Source organism: Pelmatolapia mariae, linkage group LG7 (genome assembly GCF_036321145.2).
Source record: "Pelmatolapia mariae isolate MD_Pm_ZW linkage group LG7, Pm_UMD_F_2, whole genome shotgun sequence".
In the NCBI taxonomy this organism is placed as follows: Eukaryota; Metazoa; Chordata; class Actinopteri; order Cichliformes; family Cichlidae; genus Pelmatolapia; species Pelmatolapia mariae.
The window spans coordinates 52,301,880-52,328,722 of NC_086233.1; the positions used below are offsets into that span (position 1 = coordinate 52,301,880).

At 42.4% G+C, this 26,843-nt stretch overlaps 1 protein-coding gene across 2 annotated transcripts in view; it reads right to left on the minus strand.

The window, feature by feature from the left end:
* The window catches only part of roraa (RAR-related orphan receptor A, paralog a), a 188,078-nt gene that overhangs the window by 43,780 nt on the left and 117,455 nt on the right, over nt 1-26,843 (minus strand). The window contains exon 2 of one of the 2 annotated variants that reach the window (XM_063479642.1): nt 17,048-17,077. In XM_063479642.1, coding sequence (XP_063335712.1) covers nt 17,048-17,077 — 30 coding nt within the window. Of the gene's footprint in view, nt 1-3,459; nt 3,594-17,047; nt 17,078-26,843 lie in introns of those variants that run through there. The other variant, XM_063479643.1, reaches the window with a different exon arrangement.

The window sequence follows — 26,843 nt, forward strand, 5'->3', positions numbered from 1 at the left end:
GTAGGCGCCTATCCTCTCTGGAGTGCACATCCTTTTCTCCCCAACTTCTATGGAGCCAAATCAAAAATCCATGCTCTCAATGGGCAGTCAATATCTCATTAACCAGTCCCTCTACACACAGACAGGCAGCCAGGATGTTTGTCTCAGTGTGCACAGCGCAGACTGGCACAGCTCACACACTTTAATAACCTGTGGGGACACCAATCCACTTCCTCGGTGAGCTAAGAGGCAGGAGAGAGGGCTGAAGCACACACTCCTCGTCTGGTAGGCTGACTTGTTTGTCCCGCCTTGCATCTGCTCAGATGTTGTGTGCCTGCTTTTAATTGTATTGTATTGTATTAAAACCTCTTAAATTAATAAAGGTTTTTTTCACTGCAATATATACAGATGTTTGTGGTTCTACTGAAGTAAATGTTGTAGCTGTCTAAAATTACATACTGACAGACTAAAATGTACACCATATTTATTGATTTTTTTTTAAAAGATCAAAACGTGCATGAATGCCTCGTCTTAAAATAATTGGGTCTTTTATTTTAAATCCTTGCAGGTGACTTGTGCTATATTTGCCTTCACCTTAATCTGTGGTATATTTTTTCCCCTTTGGCTCTTCATGTCCTCAGTCCTTAACTGGATAATAGCCAATCTTGCTAAGTTCTGCTTTAATGTGTGAGAGCCTGCAGCACTGGTTAGTGAGCGCTTCAATCGGCCACTGATTGAAAGAGACAAAGAGTACCAAATCCACAGCAAATATTTACAGCCTTGTTAACATAGCCTTAAAGCGCCTATCATAAGATATTTGGCTTTACCTTCTCTAGGGCCCCAAAAGATTTTTCACAGTCTAGTACACACTCATGCTAGATCACATATTTATGTGTTGTCTGCACGCGCTGTAGTAGCTTACTGGGCCCTGCTTTCAACAATTTTGAAACATTGATGGTACCCATCTTGCCACAATAATTCTCCTTTTCAAGGGTTAATTATATGTGCTCTGTATGAGACACTTTTTCTTTTTTACCTTTTCTATCCACACATCAAACAACTTTCTTTAATTATGTAATTGGAATTTTCATCTTAATTGTGCTGAGTAGGCTGGCTAATTTGCATGGGGTAATGAGAGGGATGTTTCCATTACAGGTAATTAGGTACTTGAGAGGCAGTGGTGTGGTAGAGAGGCTGAATTGAGAGGGAGAGGTGGGTAGAGGGTGGTGCAGGGTAGAGACAAAGCCACAGAGGCACAGAGAGATGTTCGTTATAATACATTAGCATTATTTTTTGAAGTGCAGAGGATGAAAAACAGTTTTCAAAAACACCACATAGGGCACATGCAGTATGCACGGGTAACAATGTAAACTCTGTGTCTGTGGCAATGCAGCAAGTCATCGTGCACTTCCCTGACCACATTCAGGAGAAATGACTGCTCCTATTTAAATTAGCTTTCAATTATCCCCCTTGTTGACGTTTTAATTAATTTCTGACATTGTCACAATATCCTTTCATGACACTAGACACCCCTCATCAAACTGAAAGTACCAATGAGGGAACAGACGGAGCTAGAGGAAGACTGGTGAAGAGACTCATTAGAGCACAAAAAATAAGCAGTTTTTTTGCTGTACATATCAGATTTGCTCATTTTTCTGAACCGAATGAGTAACAAAAAAGACGCAATTCTGTGCCAAGTCAAGCGAAGCACAAATAAACACAATAACATTTTGAGCATGTTACACTTTAACATAAAAAGATTAGAAATGCTACACAGCACAAAACTCTTTTTTTCTCCAAAAATATGAGGTTTCATAAAAACCCTTCACTATGAAATGCATGTAAAAGGACATTAGGTCAAACGGGTCTTTTTTTTCATGAAAATAAGATTCAGGACTTTGCTCTTTCTCAATTTCACACACGTCAGGCTTATCACAATTGACTGTGAGCTTCACTTTGTAAATGACTTCCCTTACACCCCTAACAAAAGAGAAGAAGAAGAAGAAAAGAATGAAAGGAATTAATACTGTGGTCGTGGCAGCCTGAGTCAAACGAAAGTCAGACAAGCTGTAAGTGTTACTATCAATATTACTAATACTCTAATTACATATAATATCACACATTAATTTCATTTGCTTTTAATAGTATGCATGTATGCAGCCACTGTGTTCTGAAGATGCCCGAGTGCTTTTTTTTTTCAAACCTGAGAAGGAAAAAATAGGAAAGCAGCACATATCAAATCAAATTATTTCCAGCTCCATATATTTTTGTCATTTTGCACCGAATGACAGCTGCCTGTGCCTCAGCGGGGTTATCGTTGCCTATTTAATTATATTAGGAGTGCATCTCACCACATATGTCTGCATGGTTGTTCACATCTCTCTGTATGGAAGAACTCATAAGTGTGGAAAAAACGTGATTATGTGCATATATGTGTGTGCGCGTGTGTGTATGTTTGCGTGTGCAGGCATGCGTGAGAGAAGTGTGGGGATGCACTGTATGTCTGACTACACTCACTATCTGTCTGCACGTGTGTGTGTTTGCGTGTGCACATGCTCGCCTGTACAACGGAGGGGGGGTGGAAGAGCTGGGATTAAAGCGTACTAGATCAACATCAGAGACTGGGAGGACCCAGTCCTGCTCTTGTGCCACATGTAAACCCGACTACCCCAAAAATAGGTCAGTGGAACACAACACTGTCACAGACACGCAGAAATAAAAATTTAAAAAATACATATAATTATATAAATATATATACACAGAGAGAGAGACAAACACGTGCATCGGTATCAACTCAAAGAATCACAGTCTGCCAGTCGCGCCAGTGCCTCGTCGCTCGTCTGCGACCCGCGTTCAACACTACCACACACATCTTCCTGCAGCACAGACACGTTCCCTGGACTGGAACGACAGGATTAAGAAGAAAAAAAAACAAAACACACCCCTCCAACCCAAGCCCCCTCTCCATCGCATGCCACCTCGCATCTACGCCAATAAAAACTTCTACTCTTTAAGCCCTGGAGCTATTTCGTGTAATAGACGAACTAGTGGAAAAAAAGCTGCACCGGCTGTGGTTTCTACAGCATCCTGCAAAACTGCAGCGACAAAACGCACACTGTAAATTAAAAAAAAAATGAAAGCAAACCTTTAATTTTTATTTTTTATCTTTATTTTTGGAAGATGGAGATTGCTCCTATTGCTCCATCTCTTTCTTTCTGAGAGTTAAAAACAGAAATTCTCTAAGTGCACGGACAGACATATTAGAAAAGCCTAACTGACTTGGACACAATCAGAAGCAATGTATTACTGTATCTCTCCCTCCCCTCCTCTCTCCCCCTCACTCTCTCGCTCGCTCTCTCTCTCTCTGTCACACTCATGCCTTGCAAATGAAATGCAAAGAGTTGGCAGGCTGTGAATAGCGTACTCGTACTTCCCTACTTGTTACTCTGGGTGCGCGATCGGCATGCATTGTGCTCTTACCTTTCATAGCTGAAATCACAAAATACATCATTGAGCTTCGAGTCCATAAGAGAAGAACTATCACCAGCGCAAAGCCCTCCACTGCTGTCTCAGCAGCAGCTGGCCAGCACAGCTCTGTCTCTCAGCCTCCGAGCATGACCACACCAGAATCCATGTGACTGTGACATCAGTGTTCATGTCTGACTGCTCCCCACCCACTAGCCTTTGATTGGCACAGCATGCAGCCAGTAGGGGCGCTGAGAGCTCAGGCAGGGAAGCTGGCCCTCTTCCCACTGATTGCAGTCGGAGCCGTGTATACCAGCTTTGCTAGACACAGCACACTCTTAACTATCTGCGTCTTATCTTTTTAGTGCAAGGGTAAAGACAAAACCAGCTCTCGCATAAAAAAGAGCGAGAGAAAAAAATCACATTCTTGTTCTGCACCTTGTGCTTTTGTTTTGCCTTTAAAACTGTGCAATGTGAAGGATAAGAAAAGAGAGGAGGGACAGGAAGACAACAGAATGGTGACTCAAAAAAGAAAAGAAGAAAAGAAAAGAGAGCAGTGAGAATGGATGACAGAGGAAGTGTAATTTTTTCTGTGACTTGGTGATACAAGTGCCCCGCTCTTCTCCACCTCCCTGTCTGTAGATATGAGTGATCAGTGTGAGGCCAGATGTCGGCAAGCAGCAGTGGGCCCATCACAGAGAGAAGATGAGTGGAGCCTCAGCATCTTCCTCTGACCTCTCAGAGGACCTGCATGCAGCTCTCTCTCTCACACACACACACACACACCTCTTCAGACAGGTGAAGGAGGCGATATAGATACTGACGAAAGGTTTTTGGATGATCCCCCCCACCCCATCGCGACCAGGCGATGAGTTTCTTGGTATCACTTCTCCGTCTCGTCCTCCTTTTTGCCCCTCACTCTCGCCCCCTGCTTTCTGTTCCAGTCTCTACCTCTCTCTCGCTCCCTCTCTCTCTCTCTCTCCGATCCTCTCCTCCCCTCCTCCTCCTCACTCATCCTCTCTCATATGATAATCTGTTCTGACTCCTAACCAGCTGCCTCTCTCTGATACAATATTCTGGTTTTACTGCAATCCAGCCTTGGCCAATAACCATTTGGCATTTCCACGAATAAGCTGGTGCTGGTATCATCTTGTCTGAAGACAAACATCACACAGCTTCGGTTTCAAACACTGCAATATTTCACATCTAAAAATTAAAGTAGTGATTTTTTTTTTACATTTTATTTCTACTTTTTTTTTTTTTTACAAAATCAATATTTCACATGTAGAAATTTGAATTTTACACCCTCGTTTTCTCAACTTCTCTATATTTGTTTCATTTTACTAAACCTTTTATTAACCCCACTGGATCCATGCCACAGAATTACAGAGAATTGCTTCCTGTTACGACTGCTTAACAAAGCAGTTGCAACAGGAAATTGAATTATTTATTCCCACGTTACACTTGAAATATCTATATTCATTTGGTGTCTTCCGCTGTGTTCTGCTCATTGAATAAAGGTACATCTAACCACATATAAAATGGAAATGAGAACTCAGCAGCTTGCAACATAAATCTTCCCATGACAATGTTTCATTAGCACCTCTATGATCCATTAGAGTCTCTAAACACATTAACTCAGGTTGTGTCAACACTGGTCTCTTATTGCACACTGTCTAATGAGCAAAATATCATTCAGAGGCTGATAGAATCAAATGGAGCGTGCCTGGTATACAAACTAGATGCAGACACGCATACACGGCAAACTATTCGAAACAATATGATGTAACAGACGGTACAGTCCTCTCATTTTGATGTAGGCATCTCCCCGCAAGATCTTCAAAGTTCAACAGATGAGTCAGAGGGCGAAGGCCCACGCACAAGCAGGTTTAACTGTCACTATCTGTGGTTGTCTCTCAGAAACTGGCTGCTGCATCAGACTCTCTGGAACCGAGCACGGCGCGACACACTGGGACATAACACCGAGGTACCATTAAGGGGAAACAAACAAGCACAATATGATAGCAGGGACAGAGAGAAGGACAACACCCATACAGTACTCCAACCTGAGCATCAGGAGAGAGCTGAAAGGAGTGCATGCTTTCTACATTATGTTTCTGCAGCGTGAATGTGACGAATAGCTTCTGACAAGAGAGAGAGGTTCATAAAATAACCATGAAAATGAAATAGCCGTGCTTCTAATAAAACCTATTTGTTTCCTCGTAAAAGAAAAGAAAAGAAAACAAAGTTAAATGCTACAGCAAAATAGATACGTGTAACTCTCTCTCTCTCTCTATACATATATATATATATAATTAATATGAATAAAAAACTACATAAAAACGAAACACAAGATACAGAGCTTTTGTGTAAATTGCAAGGTTAAATAAGGGTCACACTGTACACTCAGTCCTCCTTTTCAGCCTTCTTGCAATGCAAAAAAAATGTTCAATAAAAGAACAGTTGACAGTGTTTATGTGGATCGTACAGAGTGAAACTGGAAAAAGACGCTGCTGCTGCTCTGTCTGTCAGCCATGCAACAAATATAGTGCCTCCAACTGTATATAATTGTGCTTAAAAGCCCAAGCTTCCCTAAGGACAAATGTTTCCAGCAAGGCTGGTTCATTAGCTTTTGATCACACACTTCCTTGACTGCTTCACATTACCAGTGACAGTATGCCAATACGCTGCTGATAGTTGCTCATTAGGGTATTGATTAAGCCACAGAGGGACTGATGGTCAGCTGTCTATGGGTATTAATGCAGCGATGTGGAGCCCTCAATAGAACTGTTTTAGCTGATAATTTCTTTATACCCCTGAGGGGGAAAAAAAGTCTTGGTGGTGGATGCCGACACTGAACTGAAGCGGACACAACACAGTAAATTTCTGCATTTAGACTGGCCAAGTCATGTATCTCACAGTCCTCGTGGATTAATTCAAGCAAATGTATTTACCGTAAACAAGCCCTGTGGAATGAAATTCAATTGAGATGTGGTACAGAACATCCACCGGTGCCCCGGGAGAAGAGAAGAGGACGAGACCTGATAATGGCCTCATTAGCAGTCTGTCAGTAGCCATTCCCTGCACAGGCTCACCATGCAGCTGATCCACGTTAACTCTTACAACTCTGGACTCGCCTCTTAAGAGCGCGGACCCAGTCGGCTGCGTGGTGTTCCGCTCCGCAGCCGTTAACCCCGCAAGATAAACACTTTTGGACTTACTCATTTTGCGTCCCAATCATGTGAGATATTTTAGAGAGCTGAGGTTTATATTCCACCGCGCCACCTGGGTGTTTGGAGCTACACCACCTGCCTGAAGCAGCGGCAGAATTAACAAGCTCCAACAGGCACTCCATGAAAACAATACAGATCAATTTAATATAGATGCCAAGGAGTGGAGGGCATAATATTAGAACCATAACAGCACCGGCCCACACCACGCAATCATAAACCAATTTAAGGCCATTCCAGGCAATTTCCTGGGGGCTTCCACTTGTGGGAAGACTTCAATAAATCACACAGACAACAAAGGAAATATCTATTTCAGTGAAAATAGAGGACACTATTGGGTTACGTCCAGAGCACTGCGGAGGGTTGCATTTAAAGACAAGTTTAAATAAGAAAGGTGTGAATTTAAAACCATTCATGCCACTGCTGTGCCAGCATTTCATAGCACGTGTAGCTACAGGAAATGCTGTTAACTCATTACCGCTAATGGATTTTCCACAAAGCAGTGCAATATGTCTCCTCTAAGCAAAGTAGCAGCTGCAGGTAAGTAATGCACTTTCGAAATTTTTAAAGTTCCTCTCAGATCAGATGACGATATACACTGCCCTTCCTTTGTATGCACAGCAGCCCCAGGGCCAGATCAGCCACAGTCTGTCTCTAAATACAAATACACACAAACACAATATTTATAGAATAGTAGGGTCAAAAGCAAAAGGCATGAAAGCAATTCATTCCTACATAGGTGAAGTATACACCTGTCAACTGTCATGTAATCAGAATCAACAACACAGCACTTATAGTGAATGGCTGACAGGGCTATAGCCTTTTGTTTTACAGGTAGTTATTTATAGACTTCATTTAAATATTTTTTGAAGGAAAAAAAAACAAGTCCAGTATTTCCAAATCAACTGAATCATCACGTTTTTGTCAAAAAAATTAAAAGTACTGTGTCACTTTTACAGCTATGCCGATGAATTCTCCACGGACTGACCAAGTCTCGCTTCATTTAAGGCATCCTTACATGCCTGTTCCACATTAAATGATCTCCTCAAGGTACAGATGTGGTGATGACAAGATGATGGGGACAATAATAAAAATTAAAATGGAAAAGAACTGCTCTCAGCTGCTTTTTTATTTGCTTGTTATTTAAGATTTAAAGCGAGGCTATTTCTGGTTATTTTGGGTGTTTCTAGAGTAAGAAAAAGTGATTAAAATGGATGTTCAATTGGTCAAAACAGCCTTGAAAAAAAAATACCAACTTCACACGCAAAGCTGTTGAATAGAGGCCGTCATTAAAGTAACCAGCTTAAATCGGGTTATTTATTTAGTTTATTATATGGAAATGCGGCGACAAAGTGAGCCCGTGGACACTGCTAGAGCGCTACCACACATCCCCCGGAACAATTTTTCAAGATGTCAATAGAAATCAGATTTATCAATGAATTGTACTGCATCTCTTTTGTGTGAGGCCGCCCTTGGGGACAGAAAGGAAAGGGATAGAAGGATAGAGAAAGAAGAAGCGAAAGGGAACGAGGAGAGGAGATTATCACAGGCATGGCAGCCTGTGTGAGAGGCTTAGCTTGGCTAGGCAGGGAGGTGGAACCCTGTGAATTCTAATGAACTGGCAAGACTCCCCCAAAACCAGCTCCATCTCCATGGCATGAGGACGATAGGAGGGAAGAAGGAGGTGATTAGGAAGGCGCAGCCCCTCTACGGCAAACCAAACAGAGCAGGTCATTTTCCCTGTGATAATTATGGCTATAACCAGGCATGAGGGATTGGTAATGGAGCTGCTTATTCTTCATGCTCTGCAAAGGCAACCACTGAGTCTGTCAAGGAGAAAAGCATGATGATGTTTTTTTTCTCACTCTGTTAGTAGGGTGACTCTGGTAAGAGTTGCAATGGCTGCTGAAAAGGGCAGCGGGGGAACTTGGCCTTTGAGGGAGAAGTTAACGAATGAACTTCATTATTGAGGAGCATACCAGGGAGACCCCCTGGTGTGTGTGATGTATTACCTAGCGTCAAACTTACTCACTCCCCCAACATCACCAGTAAAGCCTGGCATCAGCTCTAGGGGGAGGCAGGCGTGTAAACTAAAATAGTTTAACCTTCTGGCTCAAAGCTAGAAGAAGACAACAGAGGAGCAACCTGATGTACAAGATTTGCATCCAAAAAGTTGTTTCCAAAGAAAAAAACACACACATATATTCTAAGTTCTGAAACAACAAAGTGAATAATGAGGGAGCGCCTTTTTGTTCCTCAGAAGAAAACCCTTTTAGCTTAAACTAACACACATTTAATGTTCTCTCTGTGACTTCTGGTAATGTAGCTGGTCCAGGGAGGCATTCCACATCAACACAATGTAGATTACTCTCATTTATTAAAATACAGCTCTGGTCAAGCATGAAAGTAACTTTTCCTGAGTTCTATGAGCTTTAAAAAAAACAAGTGACCCACTCGAGGGACTAATGTTTTTCCTCAAGATTGAGGGAGATCTTCAGGCTATGCGTGATGTGCACCACTTAGCCTTCCCCCTTTCCCTTCTTCCAGCGGACCGGGATCGAGCTGCTCTACGGTGGACAGTGCGAAGGATCTCTTTACTGAGCGCACTCTCAACACTTTTACTCTTGACTTATGAGGATGCCATGGGTGCAGGGGAGTGATTCATCATTGGATGTGTTCCTCTTGCACCCTCACACATTAGTAATGTGGTCCGCTGAGGAGGAGTCCTGTCATCAGTCTGTACCTGGACCCTCTGAACAAGGTAGGTCAACAGGAGGCAGCAGCGGCTGGCCCACTTTTAGTCTTTCACAGCACCTTTAAGTTTCTTCCAGCTCTGCCACAGCTGAGCCTGACGGACACACTAAGACCAGTTTGGTCAAGGGGAGGCACAGCCTTGGCAGCGTAAGCGGTGTACTCGCTATATCTGTTGACTCAGTGAAGCCCGTCCTCTGAGCGGCCAAGTACGGACAGCCAAACAAAACTTGTTGAGAGGTTAAAGTGAGGCGGAAATCGTCTTTTCATTGAACGTTTTTACAAAGAAAACGGCACAAAAACAAACAAGCCCCGAGTCGCAGTTTGGATAAAAAGTTCCCACACTTACCCATCTGAAACTCCCCGCGGGAATTTCATCACAAGACTCCCTAGTATTCCGTAATAAAGCAGCAACAAAATAACAAATGGCTGTCTGTTTCGTCACAAAATATACAGCCACTTTGAGTCAGCGTAAGCCTTTGACCTTAACATTGCAGGTAATGCACATTTAAATACCTACCTCTGTATTCATGTTTGTCATTTTACTTGTGAAGATTAGGTGTAAAAAGGCTATTTGAAACCAAAACACAGGATTAAGGGATAATGCTGCTCTGTGTCTTGTGAGTCGACCTTGATTCTGTAATCCAGCACAATACTGGAGAACAGCGTATTTCTCGCTCTTGTACATTCAATACTCTCACTGTAGAACAGCTCACACTGATGTAATGGCACATAATGGCACCACGCTGAATGACAAAGTAATCTGAATTAAGGGGAACTTCATTGTTATATCTGTGTAACAGACCTGGGAATACTATTACAAGATTTGTACAAAGAAAAAAAATATTCACAGCACTTTTATATTGATTACAAATGAAAAGAGGAGGTATACACAGAAAATAGTGTTGCAGGTAAAAATACAGAGATGGCAAATAATGACCAAAACAACATAAATGAATTGTTTTGAGTCACCTGAACTTTAATGACCACATTGAGGAATGAACTTGATCTTTAAAAGTAAGCCAATTTGAGGTCAACCATGATGTTATTAAGGGCTGTGCCACTTAATCAGAGTGGATGCCAATTTAGCAAAGGGCTAACTATGCAGGAGGGACCCTCTGAGGCATCAAACAGATTACTGAGCATTGTGTCACCTGACTCCGCATACCTCTGTACAGTATGCACGCGCTCCTTTCCACTCAAAATCTGCTTTATTTTCCTGACTCCATATCTCCTTACCTGTTTTTTTCTTCTTCTTTCCTTCACCATGCAGCAGACACAGTAGAATGAAAACCTGCCTTTGATGTCTGGGATCCTATAATGCTGAGCAGTAGAAATCCGCATGCCTGTTATCTCCTGAATCTTAATGATGACGGCTAACTTCACAATGGGTTAACCACATCTCTCTGTTCTCGCGCTGCACACCCACAGAAACACAAATTAATAGCAACGTTGAAAAAAAAAACCCAAAACAGCATTCCTCTAATAAAGCAGATTCAACAAAATGGGCACAATGCGATCAGCACAAATGTCAATGTATAACATCACCAAAAGCTTTTGTGAGCACGTCTGCTTTCGTCTCTGTGTAGGAAGTTTATTTTCCCTCCTCTCCTTTACTTTTTGAACAGCTTATTTGTTGTAAAGTTCTGATCCTCACTTGAAATTATCATTCAGTTTCATAAAAAAATTGCTCTTTTTGTCCTTTCATGATGCAGTAATTGTTTCATGGCACATATTTGTTTATATTACTATTTTTGTTAATACACAAAACTGTAGATTTTATTGCTAAAAAAATGTAAAGAATATGAAATTGATTTTGCTTCACTTTCCTTTTGCATAACTTCTATGAAAAGACCAACAATATTATAAACACACTGATTAATGAAGAGCTCAGTGAAAGCTGAGGAAGGCACGTCAAATTATGGACCCATCATTTAAAATTTCCCCATCAGCATTAGTGAGGATCATATCTTAAAGAGCTCTGTGACCTCTGCTGCTGTCGCTCTCCATGAATCAAGCCTTTCATTACATGCTGACACTCCTGTCCTATGCCGAATGTGTATACACCATAGGAAAGTGATGAAGCATTGGAAACCCGATGAGAGACGGCTAACCTGCGCTTTTGCAAATGCTGGTTGACTGCGTGCCGCAGCGAGCGAGAGGCCAGCCGTGCCCTCCCAGCCATGCCAACTGCTTCGCCTGGCAGTAGCCACCATCCCAGCACAGCCCCTCGCTCCTTGGCCCCTTTCACCTGAGGCGGCAGACAGCCGGCATAAGAGAAATCGCCCGCAGCAGATGGGGCCACTTACTTTGGCTGGCCCATCCAAGCATTGTGTCCTTGTCACATGTCACTTACTCTTGTTTTCCGGTCTGACAACACTTCAAGACAGTGCTTTCGGTTTTGTGTGAGACACAAAAGGAAGAAGAAGAAAAAAAGGTGAGGAAAAGCTGACGAGGTGTCTCTTCACTCAAGCTCAAATTCTCTGAAAGAGCCGGCACCACGAGAAGAACCAGATTATGCGCCAACAAAAGCAGAGCAACCCCCCCCCGACAAGAAGCGGTCTTGCACCCCTACGGCTCCCCTCACCACACTTCCCCTTAGAAAACACACAGGGCCCCTCGGAGGTGATAAGACGAAGACACTTTACATCCAGAAACTTATGCAAAGAAAGTGCACGCACAAAAGGCCATTTGCAATTTTACAAAATGGCAGACGTAATGCTTTTACTGAAAAATGAGGACCTGCCATATTGAGTTGGAGAGGAAAAGACAAGGCAGGAGGGAAAAAATAGAGAAAAATCATGTTGGCCTGGTTTACGACAAATAGATAGCTCTATTGATTTCCCTTTTACAGTGACTGTCCATCCCTCACTGTTGTGATTACACTGACCTATTTCAGAAAAAAAAAGCCATCTATTATAGATTAAACCAAAATGTCCAAAAAGAAAATACTCCCTTTGTAGAAACAAACAAATAGAGTAAGACGAAACATAACCTACAGTACACAGAGAGAGAAAAAGATTGTGTCAATTTAAGCATTCAATGTTGCTGTGGGAGAAGAGGAAACAACCAGTTCTAGTACCATGCTGAGAATCAAATAACTTTCCAGTGAAATAGAGGCGGTGTGTTGTGAGGCCCTTTTTATTGTCAATTTCACATCCAACAAAAAAAACAAAAAAACCCCCACAACATTAAAATGACTGCATTATTGCTCAACTAATGTTTAAACATCATAATGCCAATTTAACAAATTCAGGAAAATGGCCGGTAAGAAGAACAGATTATAATTGATTTCATAATCTACCTATGCAATACTCTGTACTGCACTGTGTTTTTCAGTGCACCACAGTACAGCGCGGTTCGGTGTTGTATGTTTTTGTGCTGATGATTCCTTTGTGTCTGTATGTATTGCTGCATGCGCTCGTCCTGCTCCACTATGTCTGTAGCAGCGCGTCTCACTAGACTATCTCTCTCCGCTTAGCTCAGGGGACTCTGGCTGGCTGATCTTCATTATCAGCCCTAGCTTAACAATGTACTGGATGCACTTCCCACATGAGTGCAACTAACAAATCCCCACAGAGCTGAATCAAGGCAACAATGTGATGAAATACCTTCAAACAACCACTGAGCATGGAACACTGAGCTATGCAGAGACAACTCACACTGCCCTGGGCGATTCCACAGGAGTGCGCCTGTTGCCAAGCAAAATTAGACAGCAACTGGGACATATTATTCTCCTAAATTGGCAATGTACAGCACTATTAAGTACCATAAATCTCATGTTTGATTAGCTGAAAATACCTCGACTCACAGAGCCAGTGCATTAACATTCTACAACTCAGACTTCCAAGCCGGATCTGCCATGGCATTTTTTTTTAATAAAGTAGATTCTTTACAAGGGGGAAGCTGTCATTGTGTTATGTGAACACAGACTGCATTATTGGGATTAATAAGGCTGTTAGCATATTTTTAAAAACATGTATCAGTCAACTTTTAAGAGTGTTCTGTAAAAAAAAGAAAAAAAAAACCCACACACAAAACAAAGACATGAAGTCTACAGACTCTTCTAACTTTGAGTGTGCATCAATGGGCGATATAATTTCTCTGTAACTCGGAACTGAAAGCAGTGCAGAAGAGTCTGAATCATCGGGTTTCTTTTGTAACAGATTAGCCGTACTATTAGTATGTGAATGCACATCGCTGACGAGAGAAACTCAATACAAGCTGCTAGTAAATAAATGATGATTCACGAGCGAGGCCATGTTTCTCAATCAGTGCGAGAAGTCTACCAACACAATGGAGATAAATATAGGGTGAAGGGGGGAAAGAAACGCGGGGCTCTCCAAAACGTATCTGTGGACCGATGAAAGGAAGTCGTCTGTCTCCTTTTCTCCTTTCCCCGGGTTACATTTGTACTACTGCCTCCCTCTGGTTAGTCTATTCCCAGTCAGATATATTACACATAGACTGCTACACACTGACACTGGTATAATAATGTAAACACTGATAAATATATCACAATACCATGACAGGATTAATTAAGAATAATATATTTTTCGGCTAAATTGAGCTATACAAAGAGTTTTCTACTTTTTAAAAAATTCTGTGCTGGCTGTCTGATGGTTCTGTTATTTAGATATATTTGGGTGTTATTATATTGTTATGGATGTTCTATTTACGCTTTCATAGATAAAGCTGTGCAACTACATGTGGATTTGCAGATCTTTGTCTTGCTGCGAATTATGGTCTGAACAGTCATCAAACAATCAGTATACTGTAAATCTATAGCTGCAAGTGAGAAAGACAGGGAGGATTAGCTCTAAGTAATCAGGAGATCTGCTCTGTTCAAGCAAGAGCATCCTGTCCACACGACCTGCATGTGTATGTGTTAGCTAGTGCTCTGCTATTCGAGCAGTGAGACAGAGACCCAGACTGCTGATGGTAGATTAGAGGTGAGACGCCTAATCTCAGTGTAATCAGCTAGTGCATCTGAGCCTCCGCTCCACACCATCTCTCTCAACAGGTCCAAACAGAAAGTCATCTCACAGCAAAACAGCCCCGCTGAGGTAGAAGAAGGTGAAGAGACATATCTGGTGTCCAACATCAACGCAAGAGGGGGAAAAAGTGCAAAATTTAATTATCTTTTACTGTCACCTCTTCCTGACATGGGCAGTTTGAGACATAAAGATGGAAGGAGAAATGAAAGGGAAAAACCAACAAGAAATGTGCTGGGGGGGGGGGGGGTTATAGCAAGGACAAGTGGAGCCAGCAAAATCCCCCAACAGCATACAAAAGCGCTGTTGAATCAGACATTACGTGTTCGGGGTTTTCCTTTAATTTGTCACAAGTGCGTAAATCAACTGCTACTCAGAGAGTCCATAAAACAGATGTAAAACTGCCAGGGAAAGGTGCAGGAAAACCACAGCTGACTTCTTGCTCAGAACTGCAGCTTTGTTGTAAGAAGAAGTGATGGCGAGGGACAGCCCCTTCTGAGGAAATGAAGAAAGAAAGGGGGCGACAGATAAAGAGGCTCAGACAATAAATCTATGTAAGTCCTGAATGGGGAGAGGACATTACAGTCAATGACACAATGATATAAGTATCTGTTTTCATCTAGAATACTTCACTTTCTGATGGCTCAATGATTAGCGATGAAGGGGGTTCGAGAGGATAGGAGAGGAGAGAAGAGGAGAAGAGAGGAGAGGAGAGGCGAGGAAAGGACAGGAGAGGAGTCTGCCAGTGAACAGCTGCCCCTGTAATTTATATTGATGAGGGGACTGGCATGGCGGGGAGCTTCCAGCAGTTTGATCACTCAGGCAGAGTGGGGAGTTAGTCAGAGACACAGCCCATCCCTGTGGTCTGGGTTGGACCGAGAAGACCTCCTAAACACACACACAGAAACTAACATACTTGCACACATATGCACATGAAATCAAGGCTGCCAAGCTCACATTACGAGTGGCAGCGCGGACTGGCGTATTGGGGAAGCCAATGTTTTCACTCCGGGAACAGAAATAGATCTACATCTTGGCTATAACCATGCAGGGCAGAGCCATCTCCCTCATTATTACTCCACCAGCCATATAATCACCAGGCTTCTCAGACCGTCCGCCCGCATTCTCAATGACCATTAACTGGCCCTTGAACTTCTTCTTGTGCACGCAGCTCTGACGAGGCTCCACAGCCGCTTCCTGTCTGTAAGGCACAGCAATCAACTACTTGTTAAGGGGCTTTACTTTGATTTCCGCACATGGATAAGATTTGAATATTTCTCACTGAAATGAGACAGCGTAGTCCAGTCTCTGCCCAGGGCTTTGAACCCAAGACTCCTAAATCATGCTCTTTGATTTGAGCCCCCTTCCAGTGTAGAGGTGCTTAGCGCCGCACTAATTAAGATAGCGGGGTGGTGGATGGCGGGTCAAAGCGTTTCTGTTCTACCTTGAAGATATCCTGACACAAACATGAACACTGACACGTGCATCAAAAAATAAATAAATAAAAAAAATACCATAGCCCCTCCGGACAAGCAAATAGCTTAACACACAATCATGCTGCTGTTTTGACGGGGCTGTTTGAGTAAGGTAGAGCTGTCTAGCACTGAAGATCATATCCCTTTGCCCTGCTGTCTGATGTAAGAAAGAGCCGGGGTGTTTAACAGGGGGAGATGCAGCCTCTCACAATCTGAAACACTCCGACCGCTCTTACAGAAAAGCCCCCTGGCCTTCCCTCTCCACAAGTTTCATCAGAGTGATCAGAGAGAAAGGATAGCCTTCAGGGCTAGTTTCTTCCATTCACACAGTGGGGTATGAACACACATATGGATGTACACGCATGCACAGACACACTGCAGAACACCGCACAAAAGCGTTTTTACATGCTTTCTCGATTGCACTTCACATGTGTCAAAATACAGTACAAATCTCTTGGAAATCATTGATTTCTGCAGGTTTGACTGCTCATCAATTCTTCATAAGCGCACCGAAATTGAAAAGGCAGCGGTGGTAAGAAAAGGCTGTGTACTATTGTTGTATTGCACAAAAGGAGCCTTGCATCTAGCATGTGATACATGTGTCACATACAGTGTCTGTATCTTTCAATTTTAGTGATAGGATCTGCACTTGAAGAACACAAACTCTGGTAGTTAATGCAGCCTCAGAGGTTAGAAACCACCACGCAACACCACATCCGTGTTTTTCAGCTGCAAGGCCTTGCAGAAAACAAAGAGGTGCTTCACCACACTGTCTGCTTCAAATGTGCATGATTACCAAGCAGTCATAAGACTGCATAGCATTTTAATTTCCTCTCTGGGGTTATCATCATATTCTCTCCAGTATGGAGACGGAGAGATACAAAACAGTGAAAGTGGATGAACAGAAATCTAATTGAAGGCCTTGATTTATGACAGTAGTAGGCAGACAACAGCACGTTTATAGGCAATGATGAAAAAGAGTCAACATAGACACAAACATAATGATCTCACCATCTCCACTATACATGAGGCAAGGGGTTGTTTGTTGTTGTTTTTCACATTAAGTATGGGATTCTCCTTTGAATTAAGTATCACTTTTACCGTCTTAAAATTGTAGTAGAATAAAAACCACATTAATAAAAATTGTACTTACAAGTATGTGTCTTCTTTGTTACTGAGATACCTGTGAAGAAAAAAAGCAAATAAAAATGAGAAAATATATTAAAAAAAAACAAATAAAATGAACTATTCACATGGGGCTCTTATTAATAACTTATAATATGATAACAGCAGCAAAGAAGGAAACCCTGTGTTGCAACAGATTGCAACAGACCAAGGTCACTTAGGTGGCCCTGGGTAATTATGTGTGTAGGCTGGTGTTTAACTTAGGGCCATTCTATATCAACATCTATGACAAGGTGGCTGAAACCCCATTTTCTTCGGGCAGTGAATAAAATTTCAAACTAAAGGGAAAAAAAACATTTGGAATGCTAATGTGTTGAGTCGCCTCTCCGATTGGGTCCGAGTGCATGACTAAGCCACCGGCCCTGAGGGAGATAAAGGCATTTTGACCTTAATGTTAGCTAATCCTTTATTTAAACGGTTTCAATACAAAGGGGATTTTTGAAGTTATTTTGTAAATAAATTGTAAGCCCTCTCTCGTCTGACCGGCTCAGGAGGCAAAGAGATGGCTCAAAAAAACTCCCTTCTTAATGTGTGACAGAGTCTCCATATTAAAAACTGTAACATGATCAAAGAGAGAAACGATTGGATACACTATAGAACAGATATAAGCAGTGCCAATGTGGGTACAAACGGCTTATAAGAAGCAGGCAGTCTGACCAGGTTGAGTCAAACCTGGGCTGTACTGCAACTGCAACTTATACTTCCCATCTTCACCCCTTCAGGTGTCAGCTCCTTGAGTGAGCCACTTTGGGGTTTTTATTTTATTTTATTTTTTGGCTCTGGCTCCTTCTCCTGTCTGCAACATTGGTCTAATGCCCCAGGAGCCTGACGCGGACAAGTACACAGCCAGCCGAGGTCCCCTGCGGCCCCTAAGATGCTCATGCTTTGCAGGACGAGAGCACACTAATAGATCCCACTTGTCATGCGGAAGCAATGGCTAATTTTTCTACAGCTTGCATTTGAAACTCGGGGGACGGCAAGTTGACATGATTCAATAACTCTCTGTGAAAAAAGGCGTCTGGCCAGAGATAACAATGTTTGAGACACATTTGAGGGGAAACGAGTCAAAGTGCAACGAGGGGGAAAACAAATAAGCCCTTCGGTCTCCTATAGACATACACAGAGAAACACATAACTGATATCAACTCCACTGAGCAGGAAGAGGGAAAGCCGTCACCTAGGGGCCAGCAGCCTGTGATGGAGCTAGCATTGTTCCATTGCTCAGGGCCAAAAGCTTCTGTTCTCTCCAACTGTGACATTACGCAAGAAGAAAATAAACAGTACTCGAGTCTTAATTCTGCACTAAAATAAGATGACATGGGAGCCAGCAAGACCTGATGTTTCATTAAAAACTAGCAGTGTCAAAGCTTCTGTTCTAAGCTTCAGCTTATGCACAAGGCAGCTGCGAAGGACTGTATCAAGCAGCTAACTGGCTGATGGTTAAGGCAACTCGTTAACCTACGTAAGGAACACAGTGGCTGTGCTTAGCAGAAACCGAAAGAGCAAATAGGCTGGCTTTCTGTCAGAGCCTACGCTACTGCATAAAACAGACACTTCACAGCTTTCAAGAGGAGTGTGGTCAATGACACATATGAGATATTATTTGATTTAAGGGCAGTATATATCTGCAAAATGCATAAAACATACAGAATATGCAAAAAGTTACAGAGAACTGCCTCTAGCTTTCATCCGTCATCTTCTGAAGTGTTAACAAAAGTGTGGTGGCCTGGCTTGAGAACTTAAAGTAGTAAACAACCCTTTGCTTTGTGAAATGTTTGTGACAGAGGAAGTGAAAGAAACACGAGCTTGTGTGAGGGTGTGTATATACAGTACATGTGGAGGCTTTCGCCCAGCTTTAGCCACACAGACCACACTGGTAATGTTGAGTAGATGCTTTGCTGTCACTGACTATTTCAATGTCAAAGTCAAGAAGAAACAGTTCGCGTGAGGACGTATGCTTCTAAAACTCAAGTTTTCAGCGCTGCAGTCTGCCTGCCTGATCATTTTTACGTTGCTTCATTGCCTAGCTGATACACTGAAGCCGTCATGAACTCGGTGCAGAGCAGTTCTCACTCTTGTGCCTACCACATAAATGCTTCATTAAGTCAAGTCCATGCAAAAGGGGAATTTGCCATAAAAGGTTTCGGGGTATTTTCAGAAGTAAACCATTTTGTTTAGCTTATCACCAAAATTTTTGTGTGCTCACTTGGAACAAAAAAAAATCATATCGGGTGCATTTCCAGCGTGTTTGAAAAACTGCATTATTTAAATCATCCTGCAGTTGCCTCGTTTTTTCCCACACGATAACCTATTATGACATTTTTACTGATAGCAGCTGATAATATGCAGTCGGTGGAAATGTGTACAACATGCTTTTGGTGTGTGTTCTCACACAAACATTTCCTAGAAACAGTTAAAAACAACAACAACAATTTCACAGCTTACTCACTATCAGGTTTGTTACTGTCAATAAGCCAGATGTGCTGAAAATGACAAAAGCAAAAGACATATTGTGCATGTAAATATAAGTAAAGTGAGAGAAACACAGACACTGGTAAGACAGCAGAGCTTGTATTATTTGCACTGTAAATAATAAGGGCTCCAACCAACTACTGTGCTACTCCCATCTACTTAATGCAGCACGCCTAATGATAACAAAACTACTTCCACGGTAACATTTTCCAGGGTGCTGATATAAAACTATCACCGTACAGACAAAGGCTCATCCTTTCTGTTGCTATGCAGGTTAGAAGAAGTAGGAGGGGAGGTTAGTGGGCCCACTTCCTCCTCTATGTGTCATTCAAAACCCTGTGATTGGAGGTGGCAAGGAGAAGGGGCCACAAAGCCAATGAATGAGTCAGGCGGTGAGAAAGAAGGAGTTAGCTCTGGGCACTGACATTGGCAATGCCTGCCAGCTCCTGTCTTCTCCACTGGATGGCAGGTTCAGAGGTCAGTCTGGAGGTGAAACTCTCCTTGGCTGATAAACAGGCTGCTATAAACAGACGTATAGCTTGTGGATTTTCTTTTCTAAACATCTACTGTGCGCGTTTATGAGCGTTAATAGAAATTCAAGTTAAAAGGCTGTTGCCTGTGTGAACTTGTAGCTGAATTCCAATTTCTAAATTATACATTTGTCACAGTGGAAGGAGGGACACTCTTCGCTGCCTTTGATCAGTCATACTTTCCCCTGCCTGGGTAAACAATTCAGCATTTGTTCTCATGAGACACTGCCTATGCTATAGAGGAAGAGAGGTACCGTGCAAATGACTGGAGGTTAACCTCCACCACATCTATCTGCAGGGGGGCACACATCCTGTAAACATGCCACTTAGACAGGAGGAGAGTGAGTCGGGGGTTTGGCAGTCACAGCGCTGCAGCCGGCTGTGGAGTGCGGTGCCATCGCAGGCGACTCAAAGTGACAGCACTGTAATGAAGTCTGAGGCACACGGCAGGCTGTACGTCATAATTTCAGGTTCCTTAAAGCCTGACAGGGAATGATTATCATGGATGGTTATTGTCACCCTGCCTCCCTGGTAGACGAGGCGTGCTCTGGGGTTGTTGCACCATGACATTCAAAGTTACAGTCTCCTTCATATAATGGAGCTGTCCTCTCAGCGCGCTAATGGGAGCGATCCATTTAACCTGTGCCAGAAACACACAGACGAGGAAGTTCCTAATGCGAGGCCTCTCCCGTGGGGACGTCACACTCCCCCCCCGGCTGCTCCCTTCCTGCTGCTTGATTCATTGACTGGCGCTCCTCACTTATCCTCATTCACTGTTCAGTCTGGGGAGACAGGGAGGCTCGCTTCCCGCTGCCTGCTCCACATGCCGCTGCTGCACGCCCGCCGCACACAAGGACGGCGCCGCCGCTGCAGACCCAATTGCAGGAGGAGCCAGTGAGGGTCCAGTGAGGGACTGGCTAGACACCTACTGGAATTACGGGTCAATACCATAGGCCTTGGGAATGCTAGCAGTATCCACTCTCCACAGTTAATTAGTTAATATGGCCTTGAAGATAGAAAAACACAGATCATAATGGAACGTTTGCTTATTGTCTTAATGATGGCAGCTGTATGGGACTGTTAATTTTAGGCTACTCCTGAGGTTGCTGGTTAATAATGGTGGGTAAGACGAACATCTTAAGAATGATCGATGTGGTCACGTTCAGCGGTGAATCTCTTGACTGCTGCTACCTGCCCAATTAACAAATTGCTGCTACATTCCTGAGAGAAAATAATTAGAAATAATTAATGTGTTGCTCTTCTTAGCCATCACAAAGCTCCAACGAGCGGCTCGAATCGTTTAGGAAACGTGATCTTTGGAGCTGTGCTTTTAAGAAATTCAACAGTGGTACAAATTCAGGCTTGGAGGAAATTAGAATATTCAGTGGGCTAGGTGACTCATTTAGGTAGTCAGCAATCCATGAATGCGTTAAAGGGGGAAAAACTAACATAGTGGGTTAGACAGTACAAAGCGCTGTTAAAAGCATAAAGATATAATGCAAGGTCGCTCTTAAATTAATGCTCGTCTCATCAAAAGTCAAAAAATGTGGTTTAGCTGATTCAAGAACCTCAGTGCTCCTCTTTGGCAGTCTTTCTGAAACTTTCATACACAAAGTCACTTAAACAATCCGCCCCTTTTTCTGTGACACACTTAGACTTATTAGCTATTATACAGCTATAAACTATACATGCAAAAATTTAATGATTAAAAAAGCACAATGATTCTAATCAGCTGCCCCCTAATATACTAAAACACTTAATCCATGGAGAGGCCAACTCTCTGGGGAGGCCCAAAGAAAAATGACTTCTCTGTCTCCAGGCGCTGTTATTTCTGGTCATTTCTAATTGGTTTTAAATAAAAGCAACCACTCTGAGACTCTACAGGTTACTTCATTGCATCACTATGGAATTGTCTGCAAATAGAAGATATACATCCAAATTAGTTTTAGAGGACACCACAACTGTCTTTCAGAAGACGAAAGAAGAAAGGTCAGGAAAAAATAAAAGGATACGTGAAGGTGGTAGATCCCAAAGGAAGAGCGACATTATCAGGATGACCCTGAGATCGGAGAAGCCCTGGCTGACTTGAGGCTTCGTGTCAGGCGCACCTCGACCCTTACAAATGTCCCCCAGGTTCATGTGCAACATCTCCCCCAGAGCAGTTCTGCATTGCTAGGCCTGCAAGTCTCCAGGTGAGTTCTCAGTGCTGTTTGGTGGCTCGTGAATTATGCATTGCAGCAGAGGAATTGACGTGGCCCAGGAGGGCCAAAAAAACAGCAGGCATGGCTTGGAGGCAGAATGAAGACTCTGATGGAATTTTAATTGTACCGCAGGGAACGCTGCAATAAGTGCTATTGTTATTGGTAAGACACCGCTGTACAGGTTAAGATGAAAAAAATGACAGAATCCAAAACAGTGTCCAAGGCTCCACCTTGACACCAACTCTGTATTCTGAAAAGACCGGTACACGCATTGTGATGGCAGATTCATAAAAATATTTATATAATTTAGATATAATTTAAATTAAAATTGTAGTGTTTGGATCATGACATTGTTTTTTGACGATTATATTTTTTTTTCATGATTTGAATCTTTCTTACGGGCCACCTTCCAGAGCTGTTTACCTTCCATCGTGTATTTATGTGTCCTCTTTACTGATTGGTGCTTAGACCTCATCCGTTTCCTTTATGTATAATGTTAGATGACTGTTTTTTTCTTCAAATAGCACCCAACAATAAATATACAGAAGACTGCTTATTACTGAATGACGTTACTGTTTGTTTTTACTGTTTTTTACTAACATGTGTGGCTGCAATGCTCTATACTTATGGACAACATGCACAAAAGCCCAAGAAATGTCGCAATGGGGGAAAAAAAGGGTCAGGAAATATCGACAAATACACAAGAAACGGCTCAATCTGCAACCGCTGAGCCATCCAATTCAGTTAGATTGTTTTGTGACTTAGTACTGTACTGCAGGTAAAAAAAAATAATCCCAAAATGGTTATGTTTCTGCAGCTCTGATGTTGTTCGTTCTGATCTTGGCTCTAACATACTATTCAGTAATTCTCCTCTGAGTGCGGGCTGGTCCCAGGGGGCCTGATGGATGCAGGAAAGCCCTGGGCAGTGGTCAGGGAGAGGCCAGCAGCACAGGCAGGCCTCTGTGTACTCTGTGCGCTGTCGGTTCCCAGCCCAGCAGTAATCTCCCAATGATCCAGCTTCAACCACACATGAAACCCAATAGCCTTTCAGTCCGCACCATAAATAAAGACAAACCACATTCAGCAGACCACCCTGACTTACTTTAGTGTTACGGAGCTGCACAGAACAGCACGAGAGACCACCACCGGTTGTGTTTACACTTATATATAAAGGCTCTAACTACATAAAGTTTAAATAGATACCCTACTCTGTCAGAGGGATGCTTATTTCAAATGGTGCTCCTCCATAAAATAACATAATCGAGCCCATTCTTTAATTTTTATTTACACAGTGCATACAGAAACTCCATAATAACATTATGCTTTTGAGGTTAGCGTTTGCTCTGTCTGCATACAAGAAAACAGCCTCACAGACAACACTTTAAAATTCCCGTTCACGTTACAATATATTACCTTATCTCCACACAGGTGCAAATCTAAAGGGGAGGGGATACAATTACCTCCAGCTCCCGGGGCAAACACACTACTTATGCTCCTTTCTTTCCTCCTTTCTAACAACAATAATGGCTTGTAAGAGTAGTACAGTTGGCCAACAGACATGAACCCCCTTGGGTTAACCTATTCAGAAGAGTTTAAATATTCATGAAAAGCAGCGTACAGCTGGTAAATAAAGATCATCTCAGATCTACAGTTTACTTGAAATTGCTTGTTTTGTTTTTCTCTGTGTTCGGTTTTCCTTGCAAGGTTGCAAAAGATGATTCACAGGCCACCTGCCAACTTCAGGAAACCACAGTGTTAGACTGCTTTTGCCAGAGGTATATGTCATTCTAACAGATGAAGCGCCGTTCAACATCTGTTTATTCAACTCCCATGTCCGAGCTTGTATTTTGCATTATCTCAAGAATAGAATAGAAAGATAGGATTAAAGTTTATATGGACTCGTGATGGCTTGTGACAAGCTGTTACAGGAGCTGCACGGGCCTGTCAATAGACTGTAGACACAAGGCTGCTCGTATAATCACGAAGGGAGAAAGGAGGCTAGAGCTTTGATGGCAAACTAATGTCAGCTAATATCAGCTCTATAAAGGCTGACTCAGAAACATACAGGAAACCTTTCATTACCATCACTCACTCAGTCTCAATTCTCATCCAGCAAAGTAGAGTACTGCACACTTGTCTAATGAACAAGAGTCTACGGGGAAGGATCACTCTATGCGAGTGTGTTGGAAATCAAGGTCCCACAACAGTGGACTCGTGGCGCTGCTGATAAGGACTTGGCTGTAATTGCTCAAAAGGGAGGGAACTGCAGCCCCATTAGGTCTGGTCTTAGCACTTGCCAATAAGCCAAACTGCCCCTCTGAAGCCTCCCATGTAATGAAAACTTCCTCTGAGATGAATTACAAGTCTGTCAATCCACTAATTAATATCATGGACTTGTCTTTTTTGCTTCTCTGCAGTAACAAACTGAGTGAGACAGACCCGAGTGGAGGTATTGGAGGCACTGGAAGACATAAAGGAAGGAAAGGCAGAGGCAAACCAGCGAGCGCCCTGCTACTGTAATTCACTGCAAGTCACGGTCGGCACTTAGTGAAGCATCTATTTTTCATGTATTTCATAATTAAAACCTGCGAGTTCTGTAAGCCCGCCATGCTCCATGTAGATCAAAGATAGCGCTATTAGCAGGGAGTTCGTCAGTGGTGGCATTACTGAGCCCTAAAAATGACACTGCCATGCAACTAAACCGTGTTCTCATTTACATTTCAGGGGAAAATGTATTTTCTTGAGGATTATGTTTGTTTGCTACATTTTAAAAAATACATTCCTAATCAACATATATTTGGCATTTATATTTTTTGCTTTCCCACTGTCTAATTTTTTCAGTCAACCAATCATATAAGACGGCCGGGACTCATAACCCTAGCAAACAAAACAAAAAAGGAAAGAAAAGCTTCTGATGCCTTTAACAGGTTGGTACCTAAACCTAACCAAACAAAACAGACACTAAAAATGAAACAAAAGTACTAAAATCCAAAATGAATATTTAAATAAATAAACAATAAACACAAATAAGAGGATGAACGTCTGCGGGATGTCGACACCAACATGACTGCCTTATTTGGGTTTTTAAATTGTGATGGGTTTTGTTGAGAAGAATATACATTTTCCATGAAACAACAACAAAAACAAAAATAAATAAAGGAAATCCGCCATAGGTTTTTTTTTCAGGAGACAGAGTTTTATTATTAAGTACACTCCACACTTGATAACAGGGCAACCGTGGAGGTGGACTACGGTTAACGGAACAGATCACAGCTTCTGGCTCCCTTTTCAAAGCGTTGCAGACAGAAATAACCCATGCACAGCAGATAAAGTGGTTGATGAAAGACTGAATATATATTTCACACATTGCCTCTTGTGGTACAGGTGGAGTGTGCTTCAGTTTGTTGCCTTCTCCCTCCCTGCTGCATTCTCTATGTAAATGTAATCGGAGGATAACACGGGATAAAGCTCTGCAGAGCAGAGACATGATGCCTCCCTTCTGCGGGGATAGAGGGATACAAATCTACCTCACATGGTGTAATGAAGAGAGTGAGCTGCGTAGCGTTATTTATTTGTCCCACTGACTCCTGGGTAAGTTGCCGCCATAGGGTGCACTTGTCTGGATACTCACATTTTCCCACTGACTGTAACTAGACAGATAATAGCAAAAGTGTCCCTTCTTTCATTTTGTATATGTATATAAATATATATATGTGTGTGTGTGTGTGTGTGTGTGTGTAGTTTCCACTTCCTTTTTTGGCACAGGTTGCATTTGTTTAGCATTTGCGATTAGCATGTTTTAGGTTGATTTATCATGACAGAAAAGTGGAAACCAGTGGGAAGTCTTAAGCATCAAACATTGCAAAAGTTGCAGTATTACAGTATAAAAATGTTCCATTAAAGGTAAGACTTTTGTAATTCTACTTAAGTAAAGAATTGAAATGTTTTAATATTTGGGTTATTTTTTGCCTTAATCTGCAAAGTAATTGCTGCCAGATGTAATGAAGTAAAAATACTCTACAACAGATCTAAGTTTGAAATGACATCAAACACTCACTATTTATCTCAGACCACAATTTAAAAACAAAAGAGTAAAAGTACGGCTTGTACGCATCAGCCCTCGAGAACAATGAGCTCATGCAGTGATCAAAAAATGTACACAATTTATATTTTCTACTTGCTGCCTATGGTATCTTGCTGCTGCAAAGCTTCCTGCTGTCAATGGTGTTATTGTTATGCCATTGCGTAACAATGTCAGAGGAAGAACTTGTGGTGAAGTCATATGAAAAGAAACTATAATTAGCCAGCCATACTTGCTTTTTCACACTCACGGGCATAGCTGTCGAGATAGTCATTCTTCCTTTCTTACTGAAATTATAACAGCTCCCCGCTCGACGGCCAAGTTAACAGCAGGGAGCGAATGGATGAACTTCCTTTAGGCTCATGAGGTCAGTGACAGTTCACAGTACAAATGCCCCGCACAAACATCAGAGCACTGTCAGTCTATCGATGAAGATGACAAGCCTAATGCAGCGCCACTTTGTGGAATGCTGACCGCTGG